Here is a 13,820-nt window from a genome sequence, read left to right as displayed (position 1 = left end):
CAAAAAAGGGCAATGATGTGTCTTAACATGAGCCCTGCAGTGATTTCTCCTATACTTGACATTGACATTCTGGAATGGTGGGTGAAGAGACTTATGCCATTTAACCATGCTTAGGCCTAACTTTTTCTTCTTCTATACACTGAATAAAACTGTGCTACTCACATGCAGAACAGCTTAATGATTAAAAAACAAATCTGGGCTTGTAGGATTTGCCCTGAAACTTAGTTACTGATGTGTCCTTCATTGTTGTACGAGGCTGCTTGCTCATTCTCGGCTGCCCAGACCACGAAATAATCTCTTAGAAACTATATTATTTAAGTAGTAGGAGGCCGCTAGTTTGTTTCCTGGCCTTCTAAAATAATCACACAGAAACTATATTAATTAAATCACTGCTTGGTCTATTAGCTCTAGCTTCTTACTGGCTAGCTCTTACATCTTAATTTAACACATTTCTATTTATCTGTATATCACCACGTGGCTGTGGCTTACGAGCAAAGTTCCTACTTTTTTGTCCCTGGTGATGGCTACATGGTATCTCCTTAACTCCACCTTCTTTCTCCCAGCATTCAGTTTAGTTTTCCCTGACTAGCTTTGTTTTGCCCTGCTATTGGCTCAAAGCAGTTTCTTTATTCATTAACCAATAAAAGCAACATATATATAAAAGGACTTCACACACCATTTCCCCTTTACTGTTTAAACGAAAAGGAAGGTTTTAACTTTAATGTAGTAAAATTACATATAACAAGACAAGTATCAAACAAGAATTACACTTATAATATTTATATCTAATTTATCTTTTATCATAGCTAAGGGAAACTATTACTATCTATTCTCCAACTACATGAAAGACTCCATAAGGATATAATATTACCAAAGTAAATAGAAAGTGCATTGTAAGCAACTTTCAAAACTCTAAAATTAACAGAGATACCTTGTCTGGAGAGTCACCCAAAGTTCTTCTCTATGGTTAGGGCATCCACTTCAGCCTACATGCCCATTGTACCTGGCAGACTTTTCCATAAAGCAGGAAATTTCAAAGGCAGTCTGCCTATATTAGCAGTTTGTCAGTCACTTTGTTCTGTGTCCTGCAGAATGTTTTGCAGACTCTTTTATGAAGCAGGAAGCCTGAAGGATTGTCTCACCTTTCGTCAAGTTCAGGAATCATTTCTCTGTGGGTCCTGCATGTAAAGTTCATACAGCATAGCATCAAGCAGTTCAGGCAAGTGCAGTTTCTTGCCCAAATGGCTAACCAATACCATAAGGAATCTCTTCAATTCCCATCATCCTCTTGAAGTAGATTGGTGCTGCCAAGAGCAGATGTGTCTCATTGCCATGAAAAGTCCTAACTTCCCAAAACATTTTAAATGCCATATTCTGAATGTCTCTGAAAGATTTGAAGAATACCTATCTAACTGAAATATATATCTATATATCTAGAAAACCTAACTAACATGACTACAAGCTTGAATATTATAGATGATTGTCTATTAACCTATATTTCTTAATTATACATTACATTTTAAATGAGGTACATAAATATACATATAACAAAATTGACTTTAAATTTGTATCAATAAACCAAGATCTATACCAATGCAAAGTATCCATCTCTATACCTCTTCATATCAATGATTATTGTAGCTTTCACATTGTAAGTTTATGATTTAAATTGTTGTGGTAAATATTTTTATTCATATTATTACTATTTGAAATATATAAACATGTAAGTTCTTCTTTACAGAGGCTTTTGAAACTATTTAATAACATATTCTTTGTATCACATTTCATTGACTCTTTTTGTCATTTGGTTCATTTTGCCCTCTCTTCTTCGGTAGAAGCTCCTCTTCAGTTTGGCAGAACATTCCAAATCGGGGAAGCTAGAGTTCCTTTTCCATTTTGTTTCTGTGAATTTGTTTTTATAAGTGTTTTTTTAAAATGGTTATGCAATTGAAATTGCATAACCATTTTGTGATAGTATTCTTTTTTTTTCCAACACCTAGTCCAATTAGAAAGAGTTTTGTTTTTAAATGTGTGAATGTGACAATTACCATTAGAAAATATTCTGATTCTAAAGTAGGAGAACTTTATAAAAAACACTTGATCATTTGTTTATGCTTTTGTGTCATTTACTAAGAAGAAAATGAAAATTCCAGTGTACAGTAGATATTTTTTTCATTGATGGGCAAAATAACATCAGCAGCCTTGAACTGTCCATGTTCTTCAAATGTCATGAGAAAAGTATGAGTTTCCATTTAAGTTTCAGCTTTGCAAAAATATTTATAATATAAAAGATTTCCTGTAATAATTTATTCTCCAAACTAAATATATATAGTTATTTGTCATTGTTGTAGAAAGTAAACACTACACCTTCTGTTACAGACTGATATGATTTTTTTTTCAATTTGTGGTTATTCTTGTTGTCTCTTGCTTCTCAGAGGGGTCACTCACTGTTTTGAATGGATTGACAGGTGGTCTTTAACTTAGCAATGCTCAGACAGTAGGAGCAGTTAAGAACAAATGATAGTTGCTATCTTTTATCTTCAGCTCTGGCCTCTACTCTTTATAACACCTTTCATTCATTATTATTTACTCTCCTGTCCACACAGGTGAGCTTCTTTTACAAGGCCCCGTGTTTATCAAAGAGCCCAGCAACAGCGTTTTCCCCGTTGGTTCAGAGGATAAAAAAATAACTTTAAATTGTGAAGCAAGAGGCAACCCTTCACCTCATTACAGGTAATGTGGAAAGGTTGACTGTGTAAAGGAAAATGGAGGAATTGTAATTAGTTTATCTTCAGTATATTCTGCTCTCTGTAAGGTGTGATAGATATATAATACTGTAGACCTGTGGTGTGTTCAATAGAACTGATTCAATGAGCATTTGAATCTTTAAGGCAATATGTCTGAACTAAGGGAAAAAACATAGAATTTCTTAATGCTTTGTCTATTCACTAATTTATAGTGTAGTTTAATTTATATTGTTTTTACATTGCAAATTAAGTTATAAAGGTATCAAGAAAACATTATTGTCTTTAAATCAAGTGGTGTTTGAATCATTTTTTAATACACTCTTGTCCCCCCTTTCTTTGCTTATACTGGGTATGTGTTCAGAAGCTCAATAAATGTGGAAGAATGAAATATATTTTACATAAGTAATTTAGATTATTTTGAAGATAATATTATTCCATTCATCATCTTTTTTTTAAAAATCATATTAAAATCTTCACTTTCAAAATTATGTAAAATCTGTTCCCTGAAACCTTCAACTGTCAGGAAAACAAGTATAAATGAAAAAGAAAAAGCTGGATTTTCAACTTAAGATAAAAATGTCAACATTTTGGAAAATGACCAGGTATATATGATGGGATGAGTATTTACTTGATTAAATAACACAAGATTAACAACTTTTAGTCAGACCCAATTTAATGAAGAGATGAATTATTTATAATTAGCATATGCTGCTTTCATAGAAGTGGCTGGGGCAGAGTGTTCCAGGCACCTTCACAGCAGCGTGCACCTCAAGTACTTGCTAATACTTGCATCAAAGCTATTTACACAATTCCTGGACTTTGCAGAAGGACCCTCTCTGCTACATTAATAAAAGCATATAGCTTCTGAGTCATTATTTAGATCTTATTGAGCCTCTATTGTTCTCTGAAGTCGTATAAATAATAGACGCCAACAATCTTTGTTAAAGTGGGTCAGGCTTGCCTTAGAAAAGGACTTTCAGATTTATGTACCTGAAAGTAATCAAGGTCATTCTTTTAATGTATTAACAGTCTACTTACAGAACACCTACTGTGTACTTTCAACAAAATATGCATTAACCTCATAAGTTGACTGGTCTGAATTAGAGTTGTGGATGCAGGGATCTTTTTACTCTGCTTCTTCTTCTTACTATAGAATTAAGAACAATATTAAGAAAATAATAAATGATTTTATGAGATGGTTAGATGAGTATTAGTACATGTGTTAGTACATTCAGCATCTGGAAATATTATTTCTTTGGTGGAAAATAAACAGATAATTTGAATGCAATTTTATCTTGAAGTACAGATCTTCACACTTATCTAAAGATTTCTGACACCTTACTAAGACTATTTCTGCCAATAATAGAACACTTTTATATACAGGGCTTTAAATATGATGAATCCACGTGAGTTATAAGTAAGTTTGTTATTTTTCTGTTGTAGATGGAGAGTTATATTCTCTTATTTATCTTAAGAATTATTTGGTGATAAATGTATTCAGTGAAAAAATTGTCAAGACACAAGATATTGTCACAGAGGAATGTAGTTCTAAATGAGAAGATTAATTATGTTTGTAGAATGTTATCAAATAGCCAGATGTCTTGAGTTTGGAAACCTATAAATCTTTTGAAGTAATTATTATCTTGTGCACTAGGTATTCCAAGCAATGCTGTGCAGTCTGACTGTAAATACATTAGGTGTATGTATAAAATTTTGTGGACGAACTTTTGTCATTGATGCATTTGGTAGTGACCCTTCTATTTTGTTGTATTCTCTGGAATACCAATCTAGCATTTGTTATGTTTCAGTTCATGCAAAATCTATATCTGAGAAGAGGAAATACATGGCTTTTATTGATTTGTTGATACGGTATTTGATAAATGAAATTTAATGTGATACATATTGTTTCAAAATCCTCGGTTGCTAGCCAAATGGAGCAGACACTTTTATCATAGCTTTAAAGATTTTCTGAACTGAGGATTTCTAACAATATGGAATTTTACTTGTGCTAACAGTTTATAATTACTGTGAACTGAAGGCTAGAAACACAAGGGAATCTCTTTATTCTGAGAGGCATTATGCTTCCCTTGAATCCTAGCACCTGGGAGGCAGAGACAGGCATATGTTTATGAGAGACTAGCCTTGTCTGTACAGCTAGTCTAGGATGGCAAGGGGTACACAGAAAAATCCTGTCTCAAAAAAAAAAAAAACCTTATTATTCTTTAAATGATTTACCAGAAAATCATTCTTAGTTTCTATATTCTTTAGAAATTACAGAGTTTAGAAGCAGTATAATAACAAAACTGAGGTTTTTTTTCATATTTGAGCACCAAAATATTATTATTAATCATGTAATTATAAGTACATAGGTGGACGAATAGTAAGCCAGATTCTGAGCCAAGGAGGGAAATAATGAACTCATGAAGTCACTCATTGAAAGTGACCCAGTCATGTTCCTGAACATTCAGAACAAAGTCTAAGAATCTTATGAGAATTTGTCCTTTCAAAGCACAAAGAGCCTGTCCTGGGAGCCAGAGCAAATCTTCCCCATGAGTGATTCTGTCGCTGTTATTTCTCCCTTGGGTAAAGATAACTCTTAATTGGTCATATTAGAAATCCAAAAGTTCAGAAATTCTCATGAGAAGTTACTCCTTTAAAGGTCTAATTGAGAATTTTATTCTTTCTCTTACCTTTCCATGCCAGTACCCTAAAGCTCACATTTAAAGGTTAATTAGTATTCAGTCTGACTGTAATTGCTAACGGTGCTGTAAGAGGTTACCTTAAGGAAGTATTAATACTTAATGTTCAACGTAAAGGATTTTTCTCTTGTTCCTTCATTGGACACCAAATTTCTAATATTGGATGAAGGTGTCCACTTGGAAGGATTAGTGTCATATCCATTGATACAACTCTGTACTTAAAGAACCACAGATACAGACTAAACAGTAGTAGACACACTAGACACACACACACACCATACAAACACCACACACACACACACCACAAACTCTGCACACATACACATACACACACATACAGATCAAGCAAGTGACAAAGTCAAATGAAATAGGACTACCCAAAGAATTCATAGATTCTTTGATTATGTACATTTGATTCTTTGATTATGAAATCATATATTTAGCTATGAGCATACCAAAAGGATTTGGTCTATAATTATTCTCCACATTTTTCCAGTTTAATCGTCAGCTCTGTTTTTTTTTTTTTTTCTAGACAGGGTTTCTCAGTAGCTTTTGGTTCCTGTCCTAGAACTAGCTCTTGTAGACCAGGCTGGCCTCGAACTCAGAGAGATCCGCCTGCCTCTGCCTCCTGAGTGCTGGGATTAAAGGCGTGCACCACCACTGCCCGGCCAGCTCTGCTTTTTATACATACTAAAGGCTGAAAAAAAATTCCTGAGGCTGAATGTGGTCCCGGGCATTCTATGTATTTTTATCTCTTAGAAACATGGAAATGTTGCAGGGGAGGGCCCACTTGTTCTTCCCGGCCACCTGGCTAGCTTAGACCTGAAATAACCCCACAGAAACTATATTATTTAAATCACTGCTTGGAGCATTACCTCTAGCTTCTTATTGGCTAACTCTTGCATCTTAATATAACCCATTTTTATTAATCTGTATATTACCACGAGGTTGTAGCCTATCAGCAAATTTCCAGCACATCTATCTCCAGCAGCAGATCCATGGCATCCCCTGACTCTGCCCTTCTTCCTCCCAGCATTTAGTCCAGTCCTCTTCACCTACCTAAGTTCTGCCCTATCAGGCCAAGGCAGTTTCTTTATTCATTAACCAATACAAGCAACACATAGACAGAAGGACCTCCCATACCATAGAAATATTCTATTTTAGATCAAAACATTAATTTAAATATTCACTTTATTGATCACATAAACCCCATATTAAATACTTCCAGGGCACATGTGACTATTTGCTGCAATACTGGAGATTATGGATGTCATATGTATATTTCTAGAATATCCCATTTTGTACCACTGATCCATACCTACTTTGGGCATTACAGCATATCATTTAACATTTTTTTATATTCATACATTCCATTTTGTTCCCAAGAGAGCAATCAGAATATCAATCTCATTGAGCTCTTTCAAATAGGTTAAGATATTTTAATGAAATACAGTGTGGGGAGTCTTGAAAGCAGAAGATCTAAGATAAACTTTTCACATAAATGGAGACTTTTCTGCTTTACTTTAAGCAGGATTTCAAGGGATGAGCCCAAATTTTGCATGTATTTAAATTATTGTTACTTAAATATTTGTGGTTAGTATAAAAAATGGAAAATAAAGTAATACAATAATTTTTGTTCATCACTTATTCAAAGAATTGATAAAAAGGAAGTTTATTTCTTGTCTCTTCACAGACACACACACAAACACATCCACAAAGAATGCTAAACGTTATCCTCTTCATAACACTACATTTGGCTGTATGTCTACCATATATGTGGATGATATACAATCTATGTATATACAGTTATTTTTTAGAAATTATAAATATAGATATAATATAACATATATCACATATGTTGTTATATGCTATTTTCTATTTATTATTTACTAAATCACATGATAACCTACACTTAAGTTTTAATTTAGTTTGTGCATTATATCCTTGCATAATTCCTATTACTATATAGATCTGTTGACACTATGTAGCAAATAAGAGCTATTTTCCTCTAAATTATCATAACCCTTAAGTACATGTCATCACTTCTGCCAGTTTTTAAAATCTGGACTCTTAGGCTCAGTTATGTTTGACATTGTAATTTCTACCGTTACAGAGCTCTGGTTCGCACAATTACACTTAGTCGCTAAGAGCAGTGAAAAATTCACTGAAATAGTTGCAAAACATTAAAAAACCCATCTCTATAGTTTCTGAGGCTGATAGAAGTAGAAAACATGGGATAAATCCGGACTAGCTGAACATAGCGGACAATGAGGAATACTGAGAATTCAAGAACAATTGCAGTGGGTTTTTGATCCTACTGCACGTACTGGCTTTGTGGGAGCCTAGGCAGTTTGGATGCTCACCTTACGAGACCTGGATAGAGGTGGGCAGTCCTTGGGCTTCCCACAGGTCAGGGAACCCTGATTGCTCTTCGAGCAGATGAGGGAGGGGGAATTGATCGGGGGAGGGGGAGGGAAATGGGAAGCGGTTGTGGGGACGAGGCAGAAATCCTTAATAAATAAATAAATTAAAAAAAAAAAAAAAAGAAGTAGATACCTCACACAAGGTATTTAAAACAAGGCTATACCACCATCCTGTCCCACTATTCTCACTTCTCAGCTTCTTACTGCCATATGCCTGGCCATGGCACCTTACCATTCCTGTGTTACACAATGAACTGTGATTGTCCTAATAGGATGTCATTCTCCTAGGATAATGATGCTCACTGTAGCTCACTAGCAAACAGTGAGAGCTTACTTAGTGGCTTGAAAAAGATCCATAATGAAACTGACAAGAAGAAAAGACGGGGATTGAGAAGGAGGTCATGTTTCAGAATTAAAAAGTGTTATTGTAAAACTACAGCTACAATGTAGTAATTTATTCTTTTCTAGATATTATAGTTTGGATTAAGTTCTCCTTGTTGATGTCATTTGACAAAAGTTCATCTTGAGATTGCTTAAAGGAATCTAAACTTCCTGTAGCTTCCCCACAATATCACCTCTCATAAAATAATTCATATTTCCAGTTAGTGTCATCAGTTGTTTCTAGTCATATCAGAAAAATGTGAAATAAACACCAGTGAACAGAAAAATGTGAACAGAGCACATTAAATAGGAAGATAAACAATAACTTTCAGACATTAAAGGTATCATGTAACCCAATAAATCACATATTTTTGTTTTTTGTTATGTTTTTAGGTAGAATGAAGAGGGTGATATGAATCATATTGATTAAAATTAAATTATATTAACTGGCTCATTTTTGCATGCTTAACGACTGACTGATTGGGCACAGGATGTTCTTATTTCCTGTGTCAGAATCACATGATGCATAGCAACTTCAGAGGAGAATATGGAAAATCTTACCAGAAAATTTCAAATTTATGTGGGGAATGCAAATCTTCCAAGCAAATTGCATAACTCTTAGAATAGTATTAAGACAATCACTGATGGATTTGAACTAGGTTATTATATATATATATATACATATATATATATATATATAAAACCTAGAGCGGTTTTAGTTGATTGTACAACCAATCTGTAGTATATTTGTTGTGTGTGTATGTGTGTGTATTAATATTTAAGATGTATTAGTAAATGAAAACTGGCAGTCTGCATTATGAAATACATTTTTATAATAATTTTTTAAACATAGTATCCAAAGTTAACTCATTTCAATTATTGCTGATGCTTAAATAGTTATTTTTGGATAAAGTATTGAATATGTAAATTCATACATTCATTCTTTCAAAGGCTGCAATTATTCTCATCACTTCAGTACACACAATAACAAACATTGCACCAACCACAAATGCATTTGCTTATTAACTTGAAAGCTGCTTCTAAAACCACAGATTGCTTCTGTGATTACATTACTAAATTTTCTGTCAAAGCCCAAATAAAGGATCGCCTATTGCCTTAACGAGCGCTTAGCATGGGCTTATTTCCCAAACACAACTTCAAACCCCCAAAGATTCTGGTATAATTTGATTCCTTTTTGCTTTGTTTTATCCTGTGGGGAAAAATGTAAAATTTATTTTTCTCCAACTTCTTGTTTATGCTTGGGGTTCACTCACCAGATTTTGTATGGTAAAGCTGGCATCTCAAAGACAGTTACTTCATGCAATCCACTGTGAGGTTAATTATATCTTGTGATTATTTTTAAAACTACTCAATACCATGTACTTTATTATTTAGGTCTGTTAGTTTCAATTCCAAAGGATGAAGCTCCCTAATTGTTTACCAAATTCAGATGGCAGCGTCCTTCATTGCCTTAAATCACAGTGACAGAAAATGATGTGTAGGTTTGTATCCACTGCTGTTAGACCACACATACTTGTGCGGTGCTGCTTAAGAAGTTGTCGGAGCTAATCATAATAGGATGGCAAATAAATCATAAGTATATGAAAACACTTGTTCGTTCTCTGCCTGTTGTTTGCCACTTGGCCTTGTCCATACCCAGTGGAGACTACATGGAACCTGCATATGTATAGGCTGATAGGTTGAAACTTCTGTCAACAGTAATATGATACCAGATCTTAGAATTTTAAGAACAGACATGGTCACCATATTGTGTAAGCAGTAGCATTAAATCTTAAAAGATAGGGTTTTCTGCTTAGCATAGTAAAGGAATTTGTGTCAAACATACACCCACGCCCACACACACATACACTCACACACACACATACACCCACACACATACACATACACACACACACACACACACACACACTCACACACACACACACACACCATTCTTTGTCTTCCTTCCTCCTTCCCTTTAACTTGTTCAGTATTTTGGAAGACAATTATGTGTATATTTTTACCTATAGTTGTTTTAGCTTATTGAAAATAACATTTAGAGTGTTTATTGTTTAGAAATAGTTACTACCCATTTTGAAATGCTTACATATTCCTCATAGTCTAAACAGAGACCACTGACCCCCATGTGTGTTGCTACCCTAAATAATTGTCTTCAGATGGCAATCTGCATTCAGCTCTACTACTCCATTCCCCAATTATCCCTCTCCCTTTCCTTTCTTAGCAGTTTTCCTGTTATGCTGAGGACCTAAAAGATTTACAAAAAGTGTATGAGTCAAATGTACACTTTCTCTTGTAGGCCAGAAATCTCGGATCCCTAGTTTTATCTCTCAAAATAATCATTTCTAGTATTTGTTCAGATCCAAATTGGTCCAGAAAGTCAGGTTCAGGTGTGTTCCTCCACTGAGAATCAGTCAGCTCCTGATGCAAGGAATGGTAAACTGTGACACCCTTACAGATCATATATAACAAACCTCCAACCATGTAGAAGAAGCATTTGAACACCAAAGGCTGGCGATAAACTTGTAAGATCATTCTAGAGTGTTACAACATGATTATGCAGGCGTGCTTAATCCTATGACATTTACCACAAGCTAAAGAAACAAAGTCAGCTTCTGAAGCACAAGGTAAATGTTATATGATTGAAATTCTGCTCTGTGCAGCTCCATGAGCCGTGGCTCTGTCTGCATTAGGTCCAATTCTCAGGGAATAGGCTTCCAGAATAGAGTTTAGGTGTGTAAATTCACTCTTGGGAAGCTTGAAATTATGCCCAGACTTCAGCAAGATTGCACTTTGATACTTGAGTGTTTTTTTATGAATTTTAAAATTTCTTGATCAAAAACGAAATCTGAAAGTATAACATAGAATAATCAATTTACAAAATGGAAAAACCATACCACATTCTAAACAGTTCTCAAGTTTGTAACCTTAATGTGTGATGTAACCTCTGTATCTGTATTTACTTTCAAGCTGAGTCCATTCTTCAGGCACTGAAACTCTTTGAGACCTGAAGTTTATACTCAAGAACCACACAACTGAGTTTAAAACTTTGCAAAAACAATTTAATAATGTTAAAAGAAAATTTAGATTTTTTTTTTGTTTTTACCCTCATTTGTAACTATTCTTAGGAACATGTTGCCCATGAGCTACAATTTGGACATACTTGCCAGTTTATTGGATTGTTCTGGTCTGAAAAAATGAGATTGAAATTTCCAGCAAATAAAATGTGTCTGGTTTACAGATTTACTTGGCCATATATTTTATTAAGGAGTAGCTATCGTGTCTTCAGTTTTCTAGATTATTTTCTCTTAATGATATTTTATGTGTTTTATTTGAATGTATACATGTGTATGCTGGTATGAGTTTGTGTAAACCATGTGCATGAAGTGCTAACAGAAGCTGCAATACTGTCAGCTCCCCTGTAACTAGAGTTAGAATCAGTTGTGAATTGCCTGGTATAGGTGCTAGGAACCAAATCTAAGTCCTCTGCCAGAGCCGCCAGTATCCCTATCCACTAAGCCATTTTTTCAAGCCCCAAATTTGTTTCTATGCAGATGAAAATATGAGACATACCTACAAATCAGTCTCAAATATAAAGACTTTGCTTGACAATCCTGGGGACACAATTTTGTTTCTCAGAATAAAATAGCATTTGGAATTCCCATCCCAGAGCTAACATACACATCTCAGAGTTGAAAAAAAACTCTTTTGAGTTTTTTATATAACTTTACATATAACTTTCAGCAAGTGAAAAGAAATATCAATATTTAATAAGACTCTGAGATATTTTCTAACACCAGGGGATGTGTTGCATTGAATGATAGAGATTTAGTGTTTAGAAGGTGAAAAATAATTATGTTCTGTGAAAATTAACATTCTTCAACATAGCTCAAGAACATCTTAGCTCTGAAGAGTTTGTTGTGGAAGCACCCAGGCACATTTGCTGTAGCAGAGACATTTTTAAAGAAAGGCCTTTTTACTTTTGTGCATAGTAAAGTAATGTAGCAATTGTGCCCATATGATGAAAAACCGAGGTAAAGGAAGTCTGAAACATTTATACATAATAGAACAATCTTTCCATTTTTGGTTCTTTACTTGAAACTTAGGAATGATGGCTTTTAGATTGTAGACACTTACTAACATAAAGTATTGCCCCAAATATTTTATGATCTCTTAAATCTTTTAAGCTATTAAATAGACAAGAGGAAGTGATTCTCAATATTTTTTATTTATTTTTATAGTTTCCCACACAGCCATTGAGCCTTTATTATTCATTAGCTAAACATAAAAACATAGTTTTTAAATGAAGACATTAGACATACTTAGGTCCCTAACACTCTATATCCTCAGTTATGATGCTGCTGGTGGGGTGCCTTGTAATCCTGGTGCTGGAGAAGTAGAGCCACTTGGCTCCCGGTGGTTCCTGGACTGCCGAACTTACCCCACTTGGCAAGTTTAGGCCAGTGAGAGATGAGAGATTGTTCTCTTATTCTTATTTTTTTTTTTTAGTGGCCAAACAGGATTCTCCTTTGGTATCCATATATGTATGTGTATACAAGCACATATGTGCACACATATCCCACACATCATGCTATGTATTCACACACATACTTGTGCACACACACACACACACACACATGCACACACACATACACAAGGGTGAGGAAGAGAGAAAACAAGCACAAATACCCTTTGATATAGTCTATGATTCAAAAGTATAAAATTAAATCTATCTCTCCTAACTTCAGTTTAGAAACATTTTCTCTATTAAGTTATTGACTTAGTTTCTTCATAGTTGACAAACCATGTTTATCACAAGAATTACACTTACTTACTTGGTTTGCTATCAGATTTGTTCTTTACAAACCAAGTCTAATATGTGTTTTATACTTCTTTGGATAAATTCTCAGGAAAGGCACACATGTTGAATCCGTATGTTCAAAACAGTCTGTTCAACATGAGAGGAGATGACCAGGAGCATGGAAGAGAGCAGGCAAGGGTCATGTGGCCATGATGGAAGCCACTTCCTGTGTTGGCAGTGACATGGACCCTGGACAGGAATTCCTGTGCGCACCAGCTTTGTATGCAGCTGTCGAAGAAAATCTGTTAGGAACTTGAAACTCTGTTTCTTTTACATGTGAAAGATTAAGGTTCAGGGAAGTTGGATAATTTTATTATGCTCACGTAGGTGATAAAGGACCTTGTTAGGAATGGAGCTTGGATCACAAAGAAATTACCACACCATTCAAAGTATTTTTTTTTTTTTATTTTTCGAGACAGGGTTTCTCCGTAGCTTTTGGTTCCTGTCCTGGAACTAGCTCTTGTAGACCAGGCTGGCCTCGAACTCACAGAGATCCGCCTGCCTCTGCCTCCCAAGTGCTGGGATTAAAGGTGTGCGCCACCACCGCCCGGCCCATTCAAAGTATTTTGACAAAATCTTTTGCTTCTGTAGGAAGGTGTGCAGCTTTACAAAGTCAAGCAAGCAAACACACCCGGTAGAAAATGTCTTGTGTTTTTTTTTAACCTTAATCCACAGGGTCCTGTGCCCAACC

At 34.9% G+C, this 13,820-nt stretch overlaps 1 protein-coding gene across 4 annotated transcripts in view; it reads left to right on the top strand.

The window, feature by feature from the left end:
- Cntn3 (contactin 3) overlaps nt 1-13,820 on the top strand; it is a 396,565-nt gene that overhangs the window by 122,599 nt on the left and 260,146 nt on the right. For 3 of the 4 annotated variants that reach the window (XM_041639553.1, XM_041639546.1, XM_041639547.1), the window contains exon 3: nt 2,607-2,733. In XM_041639553.1, the coding sequence (XP_041495487.1) occupies nt 2,607-2,733 (127 nt within the window). Of the gene's footprint in view, nt 1-2,606; nt 2,734-13,820 lie in introns of those variants that run through there. The other variant, XM_041639563.1, reaches the window with a different exon arrangement.

The sequence above is a fragment of the Microtus oregoni genome, unplaced genomic scaffold (assembly GCF_018167655.1).
Source record: "Microtus oregoni isolate MIOR12 unplaced genomic scaffold, Mior012 000002F_ref0000024, whole genome shotgun sequence".
NCBI classification, from domain to species: domain Eukaryota; kingdom Metazoa; phylum Chordata; class Mammalia; order Rodentia; family Cricetidae; genus Microtus; species Microtus oregoni.
This window is presented reverse-complemented; position numbering and strand designations above follow the sequence as displayed.